A 19942-nucleotide genomic window follows, 5' to 3' on the forward strand; every position below is an offset into this window, starting at 1 on the left:
TTTTTGTATATTCCCACAATGCTACCTGAAACTAATAGAGATTTGCAATGCTGAAGATCGGTGAAATGTCCACATACTCTGATAGCTATTCCTTGTTGGTATTTCCAGGATCAAATTTCAGGATGATTTTCAAGGTCCAAACTTTTTTTTATCTTCAGCGTACTGTATGTGCCTGCCAGAAATCTCTCCTTCTAGAGCTATATGATAATCTCATTTCAGAACTTAAAACTTTTAAATGCTTGATAACTAGATAAACATAAAAACTTAGAAAGAGCAACCATCAAGACACGAACACCAGATCTGTCATGGAAAACCCTTTTGGGTAAATAATGAGGACCTACAAAACTTTCATTAACAAAAATGGGCACCAACCCTCTTCAAAGCACCAACTCCAACCAGCTGAGGCACCAACCTCAGTTCGAGCACCAACTCAGAAATACAAAACCTAAACCTGAAGCAATTCTAAACTAGATCTCTTCAAACCATTGTCACTTAATTTACCAGCTTGATCAAGTGACAGATATACCACTGCAAAATAACATAGCCTCCTGAATACAATAACCACTCCATATTTGTTGCTTCCCAAAAATGCTTCACTCACAGCCCAACAATTATTTGTAATCACATCAAACTTTTCTTCAGCCCTTGGTTTCATTTATCCTGCTATTCATATTTTTCACACAAATCTGTAGCATGTATCACAGCCCCTAACACCCATGATTTCCTCCAACAATCAAACTTTCACATAGCTAGTTTTATCTACTTATTATTTTCCTATTCTTTTTTGCTTAAAAGAGTCTTCAAATAGAACGTTATACTACCCATTCTGAAAAACACAGCTTCACTATATCCAGAAGAAGAGACACATCACAAGCAATTTGCACGTCTTAAAAATGCCCTGCTGTTTCCCTTTTGTCAAAGTACAGTGAACAACACCTTTTCCAAACACAGCAGCTCCATTGAAAACCCTACTGCATTAACACACTATTACGAAGTAAATGGTAAATACTTGCTTGATATTAACAGTGATCACGAGATCAATTTATACAAGAGATTGAATGATGTTTCCTTAGGAAACAATTGTAAAGAATAGAAACATTCTATTCTAGAAACAAAAAACTAAATATTAGAAACTTTCTAATATATAAATGAGAATACAATAGTTAACCATTAGATACTAAACATAGATAATCGAAACTATGTATTATCGTAATACCCTCTCTTAATGGTTAATCTATCCATAGCACAAAACTGTCAAAAAACATAAAAGGCAGATTGTCTGCTTAGAATGCTCTGCATTGTTCGCTGTGGTCTGCGAACCAGATTGCTTAGATAGGGCAGCTAAACGCTTTCGACATTCAACCTTCATGTGTGGCCCATACCTGTGGCAATAGTTGCATTGAATGTTCTTTTTCTTGCAACCTTCTTATGCTAGAGCAGAGGACCTCTGCTGGGTAGACCACCAGAACCACCTTATCGTTGTTGCGATATTCAAAGATGGTTAGCATCTGCTCTTTCCACATGCCATAATTGCGACCGTTGAACTTCTAATTTCCCTCGAGAAAAATATTAGTCAGAGATGCCATAGCACCTTTTCTAGTGAAAAAGCATGAAAATCTGTAAAGGCACATACTTTGAGGCAAAAAATAGAAGACCTTGAAAAAATGAAGAGGTACACAGAAGAGAGCTCGGAAAACCGAAAAGGAATATGTTGTTGGATTGTGGATCTGTTGGCTTGAAAATCGGGGCACCCAGAAAAAACGAATGACAACCTAGTTGAGATCTCAAAAAACCCACCAAGAATTTGTAAAAAGTTTTTTGATTTGGTATAGAAATTTAGGGTTTTAAACAAAAACGGCCTTGGCTGCAAAAAAGCTTAGTAAAAAGGCAAATTTGCAGTGAAAATTGCAGAATCTGGGTGCGAATAAACAACAGAGGTTTGTAAAAGACCTAGACATCTCCAAATAGGCAAAAAAAGACTACATTTTTATTTAAAATAAAAGGAAAAATGGGCCACAAAATAGATGAGCGATTTTCAGAGAAATTTGGACGTGAGTGGCAAAAAAATCTGGGCACGAGTTGCAGAGAAATGGTGCCCAATAGATCTCCACATGAACAATAGAGAATAACCCTCGATTTTCAGAGGATTCAGTTGCACTAGTTGTATATAAAAGGGCGCGAGTTTATAGATCGAAAAAAGTCGCGAGAGTTACAGTTAAATGATGTGACTTTTTTTTTTGGTAGAAAACCCCTAGTCAAAACAAAGGTTTTGGAAGCAAATATGCATGAAAATGATTTCGAAAATAAATGGTAGATAATTTCAACTAAGAAATTATAATTATTTTCGATTTTTTTAGAGTATTGGCCCTAATACCATATTACAAAGTAATTGGTAAAATACTTGCTTGATATTAACAGTGATCAAGAGATCAATTTATACAAGCAATTGGATGATGTTTCCTTAGGAAACAATCGTAAAGAATAGAAACATTCTATTCAAAAAACAAATAACTAGACATTAGAAACTTTCTAATATATACAGGAGAATACAATAGATAACCATTAGATACTAAACAAAGATAATAAAAACTATCTATTATCATAATACACACTACTTCCATTTTTAGTATTAATGGCTCCGTATAGTTACACACCTGTACAAGATACATCACTTATTTAAAAATATCACTTACATTAACACCTTAAAAAATATGTTACTCTCTAAACTTAATTGCATAATTTGTTCAAAAACACTACACCATGCTCTTTGTTGAGAACACCCAAAAATTAATATCACTTAGTACACCCCTTCTCGAAAAACACTCACAATATTTCCTGACTTGCATTGTTCCAATGATATGAACGACTTCAGTTTTAAAAAGGCAAAATCATATAGCAAGTCTATAACACCCCTCGGCTAGAAATAGAGGCCATGACCAAGAGTACTAAACACACTATAAATGACACTGTTCTTTTTCTAAACCCATGCATTACAAAAAAGACCTTCTCATTCATATGCAAGAAATAATTTATAAACTTGTTCCGAAACTAATTCCATATGTGGAGTAAATATGAATGAAGACATTTCAAAACTGACCACCATTTGTCAAGGGAGTCACTACCCATGAAAAAGATAGGTTGTGCATATTTAGTTAACTTGCTTCTTACAAGCACGAGATATAAAATTTATTTGATTTGGTACAGAGAGTGGACAAGTAAGCTGTTGAATTTGACAAGCTATCAGCTCAAATTGACAACCAGGTAGCTTCACCAAGTAGACAACTACCTTATTACGATGATAGATAGCTTCTATTAGTGTCTATTATTATTTAATGGTTATCTCTTTGTAATCTATTGTAAATATTAGAATGTTTCTAATATTTAGTTACTTGTTAGTTAGCTATGTAACATACCATTTTTACTAAACAGAAAATAAAAAACATATTCTAAAACTATAACCAAATATCATAACAAAATGACATAAGTAGTTTGCAAACAATATATGGAAACTACATTAAATGATGAGCACATCCATTTCATATAAAAACAATTGAATTAACTTCCATAACTGAATTCTATGATTTCAATGAGCTAACTACATATATATCTATTCATTTCAAAGTAAACAACATAAAGGTACATGCAAGTAAAAGATTTAGAACTCATACATGAATTGAAGTAATTGTCAACAGGTTGTGCAAGCCTTGGGATTTGGTGAAGAGGAGAAGCATTGACATGGGTTTAACCTTCCAACCGTGGACCTTAACATATTCTCACACAATCTCATATGAGAAAGGCCCTTCCTACCTCAGGTTAGGCATGGGTCACCATACTCTTGCCATCTTGAGCATACCGGTGTTAGAGTGTTGGCTAAGCAGTAGACAAGGTTGAGAAATTCCTTCGTCAACCTTCCTTTTGTCAGCTAGCACTCCTGACCTCTAGTGATGATTTTGTGGCAAGTATGCCTCTAATCTACTTTGGCCAAGGATTTAGATGAGCATCAATCAACCTGATCACCACCGCTCGACTTGACAACCGATTATATCTTGGATAACCATGAGCTTACTTGGCCTTAAGCATTTTCTTTCTTATTATATTCATATAATAAGACATTGATTAATAGTTTTATTTCTTGCAGTATATCTTTCCTCTTCACCCAATTGTTCTTGGCTCTATTGGCCTTGGGTGCATCCTAGGAGACTAATGGTATGTATCTAGTTACATGGATATCAGAAAGAATACTTTAGGCTGTTATAGCCAATCATTTATAGTGAAAGACTTATTATGCATTATCGTTTACTAAAAACTTCTTCCTCACGGGATTATAACAGTTCCAATTCCCACGGGCAGATACCTAATATGCATGGATGTCAACTTGTCATTTATAAAGAAAGCGTAGGACCCAATGCATCTCAGATGTAAAATTGAGTATGTGAACATGATACTATGTCAAATATATAGAATAGAGCGGATTAGTTGCTTCTCAGATATACATTCGAGCATATGAACATGATATTTTGTAAAGTATAAAAAAAGAGAGCAGAACCAATGTTACTCAAATATGATATCGAGCATGTGACATGATATTGTGACTTTCATAAGTGCCATGATAGAAAGAAAAACAACATAGCAAAAAATGAGAGCGACATGTGAAATATTTATGCCCTGAGAGTGATTACAAATGCTATAGCTGTGGTGGTCCCATTGTGCACTCGATGATTTTGGCTTGTTCAACTCAATAATGCGGAGTGATCTGCTATTATGCTCCAAGTCACAGGCGAATGGGTGTGAATATAATAACTTTTTTGAGAAGAAGAAAAATAGAGCGGAGTGAGACAAAGATAATATAATAACCAAGAATCTTTCTACCGCGGAGAGAAATATAGTCTCCCGCTCGGTTACAAGAAGCTTAGTAACAATTTCAAGAATTCCAATATAAGTTTTAAAAGGTAGGTGGTGATAGGAAAGGTGGGAACGTTCACCGCTTGTAGTCATATTTAAACATAAAGATAATATTTTATCTTGATTTAGGTTATTATGTTTCTACACACACACACATATACATCACTAGCTTATTGAATTCTATCTATATTGTACCTACATATATACATATATCTATATATGTGTGTATTTTTTGAGAGCATGCATAACTATCATTATATTCTCTCTAGATACGTGCGCGCGCACACACACACACACACAGACATATATATATATAGGTGCGATTCTTGGATATTATTAGAGTATCATAGTCCACCTAATGAGAGGGCTTCATCAGGGCCCACAACTCCAATTTTATCAATGATTCCTGTACAGACACCTCTAACTTCTCTTGCAAGATCACCCAGATTTTGTAGATGCTTCATCTAAGTTTCATTTAGATTCTTTTGATGAGGAACTTGATAATAGAGCATCTTGCGATACTAATTTTGGTTCTTGCGATACTAATGTTGGTTCTTCTCCTCTTCGACCTAAGTGGTGGGCTAAGTCGCTTGTCTTCGAGATAATGAGCTCATCAATGGGAGAACTGGTTGGAAAAAAGAGCAAACCTACACAGTCAATTAATTTTTCTCTTATGGCCAACATTCATAGTGTGTTTGAACCTCAAACATACTCAGAGGCTAAAGGAATTCAGAGTGGGAACAAGCTATGCAATCTGAACACCAAAGCATGGTGAAGAACCACTTTTCGATCTTCCACCAGGGAAGAAACTCATTGGCGGCAAATGGGTTTACAAAATAAAATACAAGTCTGATGGTACTTTGGATAAGTACAAAGCTTGTTTAGTTGCAATGGGCTTTTCTTAGTGTCAGGGCATTGATTATGAGGAGACCTTTGCTCCTACAACAAAGATGAGCACTATTAGATTAGTCTAGCCATGGCAACTCAGTTTGGCTGGAAGGTCCATCAAATAGACATTGAGAGTGCTTTCTTGAATGTGACCTCCAAGAAGAAGTCTACATGACGTAACCTTCTGGTTTCAAGGTTGCTGGTAAAGAACATCAGGTTCTCAAGTTAGGGAAAGCTCTCTATTGCTTGAACAAGGCTCCTAGGGCATGGTGCATGAAAATTGATGTAACTCAGTGATCAAGGCTTCTAGAGGAGTTCTTGTGACTCAAATTTTGTACATCAAGACTACTAACAATGGCATCATCTTTTTGGTCATTTATGTGGATTATTTGATCATCAATGGTAGTTCGACCTCTTTGATTCAGGGAATTAAACAAAGTTATGCTAGTCTTTTGATATGACTAATCTCGGGCTTATGCATTATTGCCTAGGTGTTGAGGTTTGACAATATTCTTCTGGTATATTCATTTCTCAGTTCAAATACGCTAGGGCTCTGTTAGACAAATTTTGTATGTAGGATTGCAAGCCTGCATCCACACCCATGGAGAAAGGTCTAAAGCTATCAGCCAAGTCTGATTCTCCTCCGGTTGATGATACTATATACAGGCAACTAGTAGGCACCTCATCTACCTCTCTGCTACTAGACCTAATATTATCTTTGCAGTAAGCTACATCTCATGTTTTATCATAGCGCCTAAGGCTGATCATTGGATGGTAGAAAAGTGTGTGCTTCGTTATGTGAAGGGCACTACAAATTATGGACTTCCTAACTCTAGGAGATCTAATTCTAAACTTAGTGGGTTCACAAATTCAAATTGGGCAGGTTCTATTGACGATAAAAGTCAACTTTTGGATTTGTATTCAGTTTGGGATCTGGTGCCGTCACATGGACCAGTAAGAAGTAGAAGGTAGTTTCTCTCTCCTCCACAGAGGCTGAATACAAGGGGACAGTTAAGCTAGGTTGTGAAGCTGTGTGGCCTCGTTGGATGCTTGGGGATATGTAGATGTCACCAATAGGACCAACCACTTTGTTTGTTGATAACAAAGGTGTTATCATATTAGCACAGAATCAATTCTTCCATGAACGAACCAAGCACGTATAGAGACAATAGAGTTGCAATATGTTCCTATTGCAGATTAGATTGTAGACATTCTCATCAAGCTTCTTGGTCCTGATAAGTTTGTCAAATTCAAAGGACAACTTGGTGTTGTGAATAGATTAACCATTAAGGGAGGTTATTACGATAATAGATAGCTTCTATTATTGTCTATTATTATTTAATGGTTATCTATTTGTAATCTATTGTAAATATTAGAATGTTTTGAATATTTTAGTTTGCTTTTAGTTAGCTGTTAGTTAAAATAGAATGCTTCTATTCTTGATGATTGTTTCCTAAGAAACATTGTTTATTCTTTTGTATATAATCATCTATAGATGAGTGTTAATAACAAGCAAGTATTTTACCAATTACTTTGAAATATACGTCAAGCACGTCAAGCAAACAAACAACTTAACCCAGTTTTCTATTACTTTGAGTAATTCCTTCAAATTCATACGACCTTGAATGTCAATGTTTAACATCAGTGACAACATGCACAACACTCACTACTTGCCTTCCTCGCCTTTGCAAAGTTTGGATCATTCTTGTACAAATGTTTCAACTCATCAAACCCCTATAGTTACCTTTGTTCGTATCATCATGTTTCTTCTCGTGCTTACTGTATGCATCTGCAACTTGGTTTGACTTTTTGCTCCGGTTTTTGAGGAAAAATTGAAGCTTTGCATCAATTCTACCACCACATGTCTATGATTCAACTTCTCTTGATTGTTCAAATATTGGAGTGCTTGGTGATTGGTGTACAACATAAATGCCTTTGTTAGTAGACAGTGTCTCCATTTCTTCAGGGATTGAATTATGACATAGAACTCTTGATCATATGTTGAAACTTTCTCTTGGCATTATTCGACCTTTCATTTTGGTCTCCCATCTTGGCTTAGAATTGCATCAATGGCTTGGCCTCACCAATGGCACTGCCATTGGCATGACTATCTACTTGAAAAACTTTGTTGAAATCCAGTAGTGTTAGAATTGGTGGCTCCATCACTTTCTATTGCAATAATGCAAAGCATATTTGTGCTTTGGATGCCCATTTGATCTTCTCCTAGTCTCCTTTCATTGTTTCTGTCATGGGTGCACAAATTGTACTAAAATTCATGATGAAGTTTTGGTAAAAACTTGCTAAACCATGAATAGATCTTAGCTTCCCAATGTCTATGAATGTAGGCCACTGTGTAATTGCCCTCACCTCCGGATCCATCTCCAATCCTTACATAGAGATTGCAAACCTAAAATAAATTAGCTCATTCTTTGTAGAGCTGCATTTCTTGATGTTGATCAACAACTTCTCAAGTCTCAAATGTTGTTATACTTGCTTGATGTTCCAAATGTGTTCTTCCCTGTTCTTGCTATTGTAATGTCGGAAATGGTGAATTAGGGTCTGCAAGTTCATGCATGCAAACAAGGGAATCAACTTCATGCTTATCCCACTACATTGGAAGGAAGATGTTCCACAAAGCTCAAGATGGCTTAAGCACAAATTGGATTTAGTGATCCTTCACTATGGGGAACTATGATGATGCACTTGTAGATGAAAAGTGTCTAGGGCTAAATAGGGTGGAAAAGTGGTTTTCCAACATGTATAGGGAGGTTGGGACATACAAACAATTGTGGAAGCAGATTTGACAAACATAGACAACAACTGACCTGAGTTTGAGTTTTAGTCTACAGCGAAAAGATTAGGGTTCTCTACATAGCCTGCTCATGAAAATTTCCAATTTGACAAATTGCAGATTGTAGCTCCCCAATTGTATCTCTTTCTTCACTGTAATTGCCCTCACCTCCGGATCCATCTCCAATTCTTACATAGAGATTGCAAACCTCAAATAAATTAGCTCATTCTTTGTAGAGCTGCATTTCTTGATGTTGATCAACAACTTCTCAAGTCTCAAATGTTGTTATACTTGCTTGATGTTCCAAATGTGTTCTTCCCTTTTCTTGCTATTGTAATGTCGGAAATGGTGAATTAGGGTCTGCAAGTTAATGCATGCAAACAAGGGAATCAACTTCATGCTTATCCCACTACATTGGAAGGAAGATGTTCCACAAAGCTCAAGATGGGTTAAGCACAAATTGGATTTAGTGATCCTTCACTATGGGGAACTATGGCGATGCACTTGCAGATGAAAAGTGTAAGATCTAGGGCTAAATAGGGTGGAAAAGTGGTTTTCCAACATGTATAGGGAGGTTGGGATAGATGAACAATTTTGGAAGCAGATTTGACAAACATAGACAACAACTGACCTGTAGTTTGAGTTTTAGTCTACAGTGGAAAGATTAGGGTTCTCTACATAGCCTGCTCATGAAAATTTCCAATTTGACAAATTGCAGATTGTAGCTCCCCAATTGTATCTCTTTCTTCACATCCATCACCTGTACCCACACACAAAAAAGAAGGGAAATTTTGTGTAGAAAGGTATATGCTCAGATTAGGAGGAATTGGAAATAAATTGAACTTGAATTGGAAGTGTGTTGATGTATAGAAGAGGCTAGATCTGAAAATGAAATGCTTATACCTTCATAAATCTTCTTAAGGTTGAAATGCTCATGAAGATTGTTGATTTGACTTTAGGATAGTAAGATCATGGATGCTTTCACAATGCTTAGATCTGCAAATTACTCCTTGTCTTCAATGCTTTGGATGCTTGATCTCTTGTCATAGGACTTGAAAAGTTGAAATTGTAGTTGAGAGCTTGAGTGTCAAACTTGAAGCATTCCTGCTAAAACAATGTAATCACTAAGCAGTTTCAATTTGGGGTTGAATATTGGGGAGGAAGGCACCTAAGTTGGCTCGCTTTCGGGAGTAGGGCACCCAAGGTACCTTACTACCTCCAATGTGGTCCCAAACTGGGACCCAAGTTCATATTTGGAGAGAAGAAGCCATAATTAGATGTGAAATTGAGTTTGATCAAGCATACTAGGCATGAAAGGCCATGAATGCTAAAATGAGGTTTAGACAAGCAAGAAGCTGCATAGAGTTGTAATTTACGACACTACAACTAAGATGTCCAAATAAATATTGAGAAACTTGCCCAAGACTTCCTTTAGTACCTCATTCATCAACCACATCAATGTGCTTGGTGCATTCGTGAGTCTGATAGGCATGACCAACCACTCATACAATCCCTCATTGGTCTTGGATACATTCTTCAATTCATCCCCCTTTCGTATCTTTATTAGATGATATCCACTCGTGAGATCAACCTTGGTGAATTATATTGCACAACGTAGACAATTCGTTATACTTATTATCCATCCTCGCTATAAGAAATTGGTACTTTATTATAATTTTGTTGGTGGCTCTTGAGCTAGTACACATCCTCCAATCCCTAACCTTCTTTGGTGCTAAGAGAACAGGTACTACGCAAGGACTTAGGCTTTCTTAGATCAATCCTTTTCCTAACAACTTTGTCATATGTATACTCTACTCCACATTCTCCGCCAACTTAATCCAATGTGTTGCTTTGCTAGTAAAATTGCTTTGGTATTAGGTCCATGTGATGGTGTAAATTTGGGATTGTTAGTAGTCATTTATCAAAATTGTCTGACACAATGTCTTGAAACTCTTCAAGCAACTTAACAACCTCTTTATGTGGTGCCTCCACCTCCCACGCATTGACAACTTCATCATCCTTAATGCCAAACTTACTCGAGAAGAGCGCCAAACAAGTGTTTGCATGCTTCGACCTACCCAAGAGCATTCGTCCGTTTACCAAATAGATCCTTGAACCTCCACATACTACCTCCTTTTGTTCTTCCTCCAAGGGAATCAAAATATGCTTCTTCCCATCCTTGGTTATGATGCAAGCATTTTTCCTCCCATCATGTCTTGCCCTCCTATCAAGTTGTCATGGTCTTCCTAGTAACAAGTGACAAGCATCCATCGATGTAATATCACACAACACTTCAGCCTTTTAAGACCCAATGTAAAAAATGACAAGGCAAGGTACCTAGGTCAGCCCGCTTTTGGGAGCATGGCGACCAAGGTGCCTCACTCCCTTTAGTGTGGTCCCAAATAGGGATTGAAGGTCCTATTTGGAGAAGAGAAGCCATAATTAGATGTGAAATTGAGTTTGATCAAGCATGTTGGGCATGAAAGGCCAGGAATGCTAAAATAAGAACTAGACAAGCAAGAGACATCATAGGGTTGCAATTTATGATGCTGCAACTAAGATGTCCAAATAAATAGTGAGAAACTCGCCTCATTCATCAACTGCATGAATGTGCTTGGTGCATTAGTGAGTTTGATAGGCACGATCAACCACTCGTACAGTCCCTCATTGTTCTTGGATGCTTTTTTCAATTCATCCCCCGCTTGGTTACTTATTAGATGAGATCCACTATTGAGATCAACCTTGGTGAAGTATCTTGCATAACTTAGAGACAATTCGTTATACTTATTTCATCCATCCTCGCTATAACAAACTGGTGCTTTATTGTAATTTTGTTGATGGCTCTTGAGTCAATGCATATCCTCCATTCCCCATCCTTCTATGGTGCTAAGAAAATGAGGCAAGGACTTACACTTTCTCAGATTGCTCCTTTTTCTAATAACTCTTTCATTTGTATACTCCTCTCCACATTCTCAGCCAACGTGATCGGATGTGTTGCTTTGTTAGGAAACTTGCTTGGGTATCAGTTCTATGCGATGGTGAAAATTCTAGATTGTTAGTAGTCCTTGGGAACATTGTCTTGCGCAATGTCTTGAAACTCTTCAAGAAGCTTCACAACCTCTCTATGTGGTGCCACAACCTCATAATCCTTAATGTGAGACTTACTCGAGAAGAGTGCAAAACAATTATTTGCATGCTTCAACCTACCCAAGAAGTTTCGTCCGTTTATCAAATGGATCCTTGGACCTCCACATACTAACTCCTTTTGTTCTTCTTCCAAGGGAAGCAGAATATGCTTCTTCCCATCATTTGTTATGGTGCAAGCATTCTTACTCCCATTATGTGTTGCCCTCCTATCATGCTGTCAAGGTCTTCCTAGTAACAAGTGATAAACATCCATCGACGTAATATCACACAACATTTCATCCTTATAATACCCAATGTAAAAATGGACAAGGCATTGTCTTGTTACCAGAATTTTGTGGTTGTCTTGTAATCATGTAATCCAGTAAGGGTTTGGGTGTTTAACCCTCTTTAGGTTCGATCTCTATACTATCTACTTGGAGACCAAAAATTGTCTATGCCATTGGTGTTGATGGTATTCTTACAACACCGGTCTCCTGATGTGCACCTGGTCCAAAACAAGTTCTTGTCTGTAATATGCCTCTACTCATGATCAATGATTCACCTTTTTCAGATGTCGTGTAGACCTAGATGATCTATCCCTTTCTTCTTTGATATAAGCATTTTTGGCTCTGGATTCTCTCGGTTTTTTGGTTCGTCCTTGGTGACACTTGGTGGCATGATGGCCAACCTCTCTGCACTTGAAATGTGTTCTACAGAATGATAGCTTGTTGAATCTTCTTTCAGTCATTTGATGTTCATTCTCTGGGTGATGGCCTTTGTTTCTCCTCCAGTTGCGGTATGACTCCTTAAGCCTTTGCCCTTCCCGTTGGAGAGGACTCTTTCCTCTGGTTTGCTTTGCACATAACTTCTTCTCATGTTTCTCTTACCTATCATTCGAACTGCCCCTTCTAGCTAGCTTTTTTTTTTCAACTTTTTGATAGACTTCCTCCATGATGGTCATCTATCTTATGATAAATTAATATTGACAAGACAATGTTTCTAAACGAAACTCTCGTTAATGGAAAGTAGAAAACTAAACTTCATAAGCCAAGATGACCATTACAGAAACATTATATTACCATTTTTATAATCTATACCAAGCTTAATTCCTCTTGAATGTTTGTTATAATACTGTTAAGTTAACATGTCACCTTTTCTCTTCTGACTTCAACATGTCCATTAGGATGACCATCTTTTGGAACTCCTCGGTCTATTCCTTCTTCTCCTCCTATTGTGAAAAAGTTTGAAGTTTTTTCAGCATTTCTAGTTTTTAGTCCATGGTTATGAATCAACCCTTAAGTTTCATTACCATCCTATCCCGCTTGATGATTTGTCCCCCCGCCCTCTGGTTTTTGTCCAACTGCACCTCCTTCCACTAGATGGTGACATGCCCCTTCAACTTGGTTTTTGTCCAAACTTGCAGCCAAACATAAGACAAAATTGAATGCAAGAAGGACAAGAACAATTATTAACCAAAATCAGAATATAAACATGCTCAAACTCTTTTACATGTTCCTTAGATTCAATCCATTGACCCTGTACCGAGACATACATGCTGCCATGGTCTCATTACAAAGAATTGTTAAACATAACTCTTTTTGATATATATATATATACACACACACACACCAGAAACCAGAACAATCACTGGAAGTGATGTAAATTGGATTCCCAGGGATTAAAGGCGATGTAGCATGTGTACAACCTTTGGTTCATTGAAGAGGGATCTAAATTTTGATGCAGGCCCTTCTGGATGTTGCTCGGCCCCAGTCTCTCTCATGACAAGCACCATTAGTTCCCCAAGGTTTGGAAAGGTTCTGCAAACTTGACATTAGGTCTGATCTAGGTTTTACCAGGACACTTTTGAGTCTATCTTTCTTGTGTTGTCTTTTCTATAGTGGTGCTAAGATTTATTGATTGGAATAATCAATTTGATATTTAACTTGTATTTATAACAAGTATAGTATAGGTCAGCTGCCATAGAGCCACAAAGAAAGCATCAAAGCATAGGACTCTGGTAGCTGTGAATTTGTTTGGAGCAGCTCAAACATGCAAACCATAACCTCCCTCCTTTAAGATTGCTGCCGTTATTGCCTTTGGCTTCAGCTGAGGCGCCTGCGCCGAACCCCACCTCCATTCCTCTTTCCCCTGTAGTCTTTTTTCCAGTAGGGTATTTTCATATCTTAGACACGTGTATTGATGCAGCTTCTTCAGATGTGGGGGGCCTCTTTGGTTATCAAGGTTTTGAGAAAAAGGCTGCCTCTCTATCAGGTCCTGGAGTCTTAAAACAACATGGAGCACCCCCTTGCGTTAAACCTCTGAATTTTGGTTTGTGTCTTCTTTGGTTCAGTTCTTCAGATCACAGCTATGTGGTCAAGAATGGCCATTGGTTCATTGGTTAACAAGGGATCTTTGTTACACCTTGGACCCTTTATTTGATCCTTCTGCTACAATCTCAGAAATCCTTATCTGGATCAGGCTATATAGTCTTCCTCTGATTTTAAACCTTGAACCTGTACAAGTGTAAATGGCCATGAGGAAAGAGTAGATTCAATGATACATTTTAAATGATAGCAGGAGAAAAGCGATATGACATGTCATAGGAATGCTTAGGCTACAAAATCTGATGATACTGTCATTTATTAATTCAAAAGGGCCAGTGGGGCCTGATATTACTCAAAGAATAATGCAAAATATGAAGGGGCCGGTGCGGACAATCCTATGAGGAAGGTGCATCTTCCTGCTAGATACTTTCCTAACATCCACAGCTAATGAACTTATAGTGGCAGATAAAATAGATGACAAAGTGGTGTTGAGGGGCAGAATGCTTCTCTCAGCCCAAATGAAGATATTCAAAGCCCAACAGATTCACGAGCCAAACAATAATACTTGAAAAAGCCCATAATTTTTTTGGAGTGTTTAATCCATGTTTTGTTTACATTTTTGACATCTTGTTGGTTAAGCAAGTTGAGTCATCAGATTCACGAAGTAGTTGCCAACACACTTGGAAAAACTTTGGCATTGAAATCCCCATGAATAATTCTTGGCAATACTTGCCATATCAAAAAACTTGTGAATACTTGTTTACTTCTCAAGTTTGCAATCTATGGTCAATATCAACTGTGTTCTTGATTACCAGGAGATGTTACTCAGCAAGTTTGCAAACTACGAGTCCAAATATTACATATATTATGGCCAAAATTAGGAGATGAATCTCACAACAGAATTTTCTAAAGCTAGTTTATAATATCTATCACCTCCTTGAAATTTCAATGGTGTAGGATACAGTATATCAAATTGTGGTTCTGATCATTTCTAGTTTAATTCATGTATTTGCAATTTTCAAAGAAATTTTTGTGTATCTATTACATAGAACTTTGAATAGAGGTTGTAAAAGATTATGATGCATCCATCAGAAATGAAGTTACTTTGTGAGTAATTTGTATTTTTCTTTGAACTATTATGCAGATTTACTAACAGCCACCCAGGAAACATTTCCTAGTTCAAATGTAAGAATAAGCTTAAAACCTCTAATCTAGTTTAAAGTTTGATAAAAAAAAAAAAGTCTGTTATTTCTATTATTTAATTTTCTTTCGTTCAGCTTTGAAAACCTGTTCTCGTTACAAAATGATAATTTCAAGTCAATTCTTGTTTTTGTGGATGAATGCAGCAATTGTCCCCCGAAACAAAGCATGTTCTCGGTATGCCAAAATACTGTCTTGTCTTTAATTGCACATATTCTATGGTTATCTACAAGATTGTGCCATTCCTGTTCTTATTAGTCAATTTTGATGTTCGCAGATACAGTGATGAATCTCTATCTTAGAGCTATGCAGGAGGATGATGATAAGGAGGTAGTTTCCCAAGCATGTATGTGCACAGCAGAGATCATGAAGTCTTTTGGTTTCAATGCAATTGAACCCTGTAAGTTAACTATGTACATCCATATTTGTCATATCGTAGTTGTTTATATAATGTCAGTATGTTAATTTTCCTACACTACTGTTTTTGAATGCTTTAATTGTTGTCAGATATGGCATCATTATCGCAAGCAACCTTGGAATTACTGCGTCAAGAAGCTTGTTGCCAGCAAACTGATGAGACAGACAGTGACCTGGATGATGATGACTGTGAGCACGATGAAGTTTTGATGGATGCTGTTACAGATCTTCTTCCAGCATTTGCAAAGTGCATGGGTTCTCGATTCGAGGCCATTTTTGGCAGTTTTTTTGAACCTCTGATGAAGTTTGCGGTGGGTATAATTTTTCTATTTTAGAAGCTTGTGCCTCCTAATATGCAAATCTTCAAACAGTTCTTATTGAGAGTCACGTGGAAATGCAGAAGGCATCGCGGCCACCTGAAGATAGGACCATGGTTGTTGCTTGCCTTGCTGAAGTGGCACAAGAGATGGGTTCTCCAATTGCCCATTACATGGATGTGAGATTCTAGAGATGCAAGTTCCAATGTGCTTTTTGAATGGGTATTGTGTCAGTGCTTGTTCATTTCTTCATAGGTTTGATTAATTTTGATGGGAATTTTGTTGTTACACAGATTGTAATGCCATTGGTGATTAAAGAAATTTCATCTACTGAAGCTGCAAATCGACGAAATGCAGCTTTTTGTGCTGGTGAACTGTGCAAAAACGGTGGAGAGGCAGCCCTAAAGTATTTAGTCATTGGAATTAATTTATGAGTATTCTTGTTCTTACCAAGGTCAAATAAGTTTTTTACTTCTGCAATGTTTTTCTTGATCGACTTCAGATACTACAACGATGTTCTTTGTGCTTTGCACCCTCTTTTTGGAGATTTAGAAACTGATGATGCTGTTAGAGACAATGCAGCTGGTGCAGTTGCACGCTTGATAATGGCACAACCACATGCTGTTCCCTTAAACCAGGTTTTGATATGATATATTGGAAGCTAACACTTTCGGTTATTGAAACAAAAGTGGATATTGTGAAACTTTTTATCTTGATAAGTTTATACTTATTCCCATGCAGGTTTTGCCAGTTTTTCTTAAAGCACTGCCACTGAAAGATGACCTGGAGGAATCATTAGCTGTTTATGGCTGCCTGTGCAACTTAATTATGTCTTCTAAGCCTGAGGTAAAGCCTTCACAAGCTAATCCAAGTGATTGGGTCTTCTAAAATACGATTCTTTGGAATGTTAATATATTTACCATTTATGTATATTTATATACATATATTGTGCTTTTGACATTATCCTATCCATTTCATGCAGATTCTTTCTCTAATACCACAGGTGGTGCAAATCTTTGCTCAAGTAGTTCTATCTCCTGCTGAAAGTTCAGAAGTGAAAGCTGGGATTAGCATGGGCTTTTCCCATCTGCTGTCACAATATGGGGATCAAATGCAGCCCATCTTAAATAGTCTTTCATCTCAGCATTCTAATGCGCTAGCTTCATTGATAGCTCGAAGCTAGTATTTATGAATGGACTATCTTAGGTTGTATTTTCCTTTTTGGCCTTATCAACTGTAAGGTGAGTTGAATGTGCAATTTTGTCTGAAAATGCTGGGAGGTTTTGTTGTTTATTAGAGAGATTATTTATGCATTCTCTGAGGGGTTTATCAACATGTTCTATGTAAAGTGTGTTTGTTACCTGGAGGCTTAGAGTTAGCCGACTTTGGTTGAACCTAGCTTTCCTGTTACTGATCCATTCTAGCTTTATAGAATCAAGAAGCATGCTTGAGCAAGGCAGCACTGTCAAGGTACGGCATTCTATGCCTTCCACTGTCTATTATGTTTCTTAAAGTCAACTTTCCCTACTGATGTACAGATTCTACATATGCAGGTTATTTGAATCTGGCAGGTTTTAAGTCGCCTCTAGGGAGGTTACCGATTTTTTTTGAGTGGAAAAGTTATTCTTTATTCAAATTCATTTTTCCGGATTGCTATCTTTGTAAGTTTTGACAGTGGTGTTTCTTTGAGTGATCTTGCTTCACTTTTATTGAGTTAAGATGTCATTCTTTATTCAAAAGCATTCTGATTGAAATGTTTGTAAATGTTGACAAGGATATTTTTCTTTTATTGACCTTATTGTTTGGCAGCTATCATAGTGATGATTTTGCCGTTCCAAGCTGTGGTCATGTATTATATACAAGTGATTCATATTAATTTATCTGTTTAGATCGAGTTCTCTCGAAGAATCAACAATTGTAAATTGGTTCCAATATCAACAGAAAGCTATGTATGGGATTTGGATCTGCTCAATCTAATTGACGAACGTCTTAGTTATAAAAGCTACGACCTAAAATATTTTTTTACCCACTGAAAATCTTTTAATTTGTTATTAACACCAAGAAATTCTGAAGCAATAACTTGGTAATTGGATGGAATATTAAAATAATAATAATAATGCCATACAAGCATAAAGCACACAAGCATATAGTTTAACAAAAGACAATGTGGATCTACAAAGCATATAAACATAAGTTGTAAGATCTTGTATGTGATATATGATGGCAACACATTAAATACTTGAAAATAATGTTACCCGAGTTAATAGGGAACAAGATAACAAGTTCGATAATTCATTGTGGCTGTTGTATTATGCTCTTGATTTTAAGTATAGATCAGATCTATGGAAATGTGAACTGAAGAGAGCTTCCATAAGGTCTCTAACAGATAGAATAAGTAAGTGGTTAATGTAGATGGACATGATCAAAATGTGAACTAAATATGACGAGCACTAAGGTTTTGGGTGGAAATTGTATTTTCTTATCAAGCAAAAGCAGTAAAATGAAATTTATAGGGGAGAGACCAATAGCTGTGTGGGGTTCAATAGATGATCACTCAGTTGTGAATATATTATCCAGTCTGAGCATACATTTTTCTTACATATTGTAAATAAATAATTCACTTGTAAATTAAAAAATAAATTAAATGCTGATAAAATAATGCCACATATAACATATTAATAGATATAAAATAACGCTGGTTCAAAGACTCGTGGAGGAAAGAACCATGAACCATCAAGGAAATCTCCAATCATTATCTTTACAAAAAAGATATAGAGAAGAAAAATAACTGGAGTGAAAGATTAACCCTTATAATTATGGGTAAACTAAAAGATGCTGCTCTCATGTTATGAGAAGAAGCATTCTAAGAAAATACACGGGTAAACAAAATGGACCAATACTTGATCATGTGAGGATTAGCAAAAACATAAATATATTCATTAGCAAGTGAAATCAATAACTCTATGTTTTAGTAAAATATTACACCTATCTATTATATGTACCACTTAAAAGGAATGTGCTCACTTAATTAAATAAGATGCTCATTTAAACAAGTCATCTTAGTGTACAATTACTAGTTTTATGTGTACAACTATTGGTGTAACAATGTATATGCATTAGGCAAATACTATTATTTATAGAAAGACACCAAATTTATTTCCCTAGTCAAGCTTCAAACTAGTTTGAGGAGTAAAAAATAACAGATAAGAATTTCAAAGTAGGAGGATTTGTTTTTAAGCAACGATTGAACGAACTTTACATTTGTGAAGATCATTGTTGTTGGACCTAAAGGCATGGTTGTTTTACGATGTGACTATTATTTTCCAATTTGTTGCTCGGTCTGTAAATATCTTGCCATTCTCCTATGAAGATCATGAATTGGACCATTAATAGCTTGGCAATCTATTCTGAATAGGAAAAATGTAAAAGCATAAACACAAATTTGGGTAGCTTTAGGAGAAACCCTAAGAAATGAAACATGATGTTATTATCACTCCAACTAAGAACAAAACCTCTTGCATAGAAAATAACGATGAATGGAAATTTCAAACACCCACATGCAATGGTACTCCTTGTTTCAGTGATTTTTACACTAAATTACATGATGAATGAGGACGGAAACTAGCCAAGGACTTTAAGGATAATATTTTTAGGAACCCTAGTTTGGGCTCGAAATCTATCAAATCATTAGAAGCAACCCCAAATACAACTAAACCACCTTGGCTAAGCAAGGATGAAGAAGACAATTTTGATGGATGGATAACTATACAAAGTTGTGGTATAAAGGCAATATCAAAAAACAAACGACGTGGACCAAAGCCATGAGTGGCCATAAGAATTGCTTTGTCTTAGGGGCAAAGGAAATATCAGAAAGATCTCCACACTACCCACTTGTCAACACTTCGTGATAAGGAAAACCCCAACTAAATCATTTGCTATCATATATCTTAGAATCTTAAGGGACATTAGTCTGACGA

At 36.6% G+C, this 19942-nt stretch overlaps 1 protein-coding gene across 5 annotated transcripts in view; it reads left to right on the top strand.

Moving 5' to 3' along the window:
- Positions 1–17863, top strand: part of LOC149535862 (ARM repeat superfamily protein) — an 81414-nt gene extending 63551 nt beyond the window's left edge. The window contains exons 12-22 of one of the 5 annotated variants that reach the window (XR_016358098.1): positions 15176–15216; positions 15378–15408; positions 15509–15631; positions 15739–15959; positions 16049–16144; positions 16259–16371; positions 16468–16603; positions 16707–16811; positions 16948–17435; positions 17519–17626; positions 17775–17863. Coding sequence is in view for 1 of the 5 variants with exons in the window: in XM_089807581.1 (XP_089663707.1) it covers positions 15176–15216; positions 15378–15408; positions 15509–15631; positions 15739–15959; positions 16049–16144; positions 16259–16371; positions 16468–16603; positions 16707–16811; positions 16948–17148 (1067 nt within the window). In the remaining 4 variants the exon portion in view is untranslated. Of the gene's footprint in view, positions 1–15175; positions 15217–15377; positions 15409–15508; positions 15632–15738; positions 15960–16048; positions 16161–16258; positions 16372–16467; positions 16604–16706; positions 16812–16947 lie in introns of all 5 variants that reach the window. The other 4 variants (XR_016358097.1, XR_016358096.1, XR_016358099.1 and 1 more) reach the window with 4 other exon arrangements.
- The last annotated feature ends 2079 nt before the right edge of the window (positions 17864–19942 follow it).

This window comes from Cupressus sempervirens, chromosome 10 (genome assembly GCF_028749045.1).
Source record: "Cupressus sempervirens isolate cs-2001-9-10 chromosome 10, ASM2874904v1, whole genome shotgun sequence".
Classification (NCBI taxonomy): domain Eukaryota; kingdom Viridiplantae; phylum Streptophyta; class Pinopsida; order Cupressales; family Cupressaceae; genus Cupressus; species Cupressus sempervirens.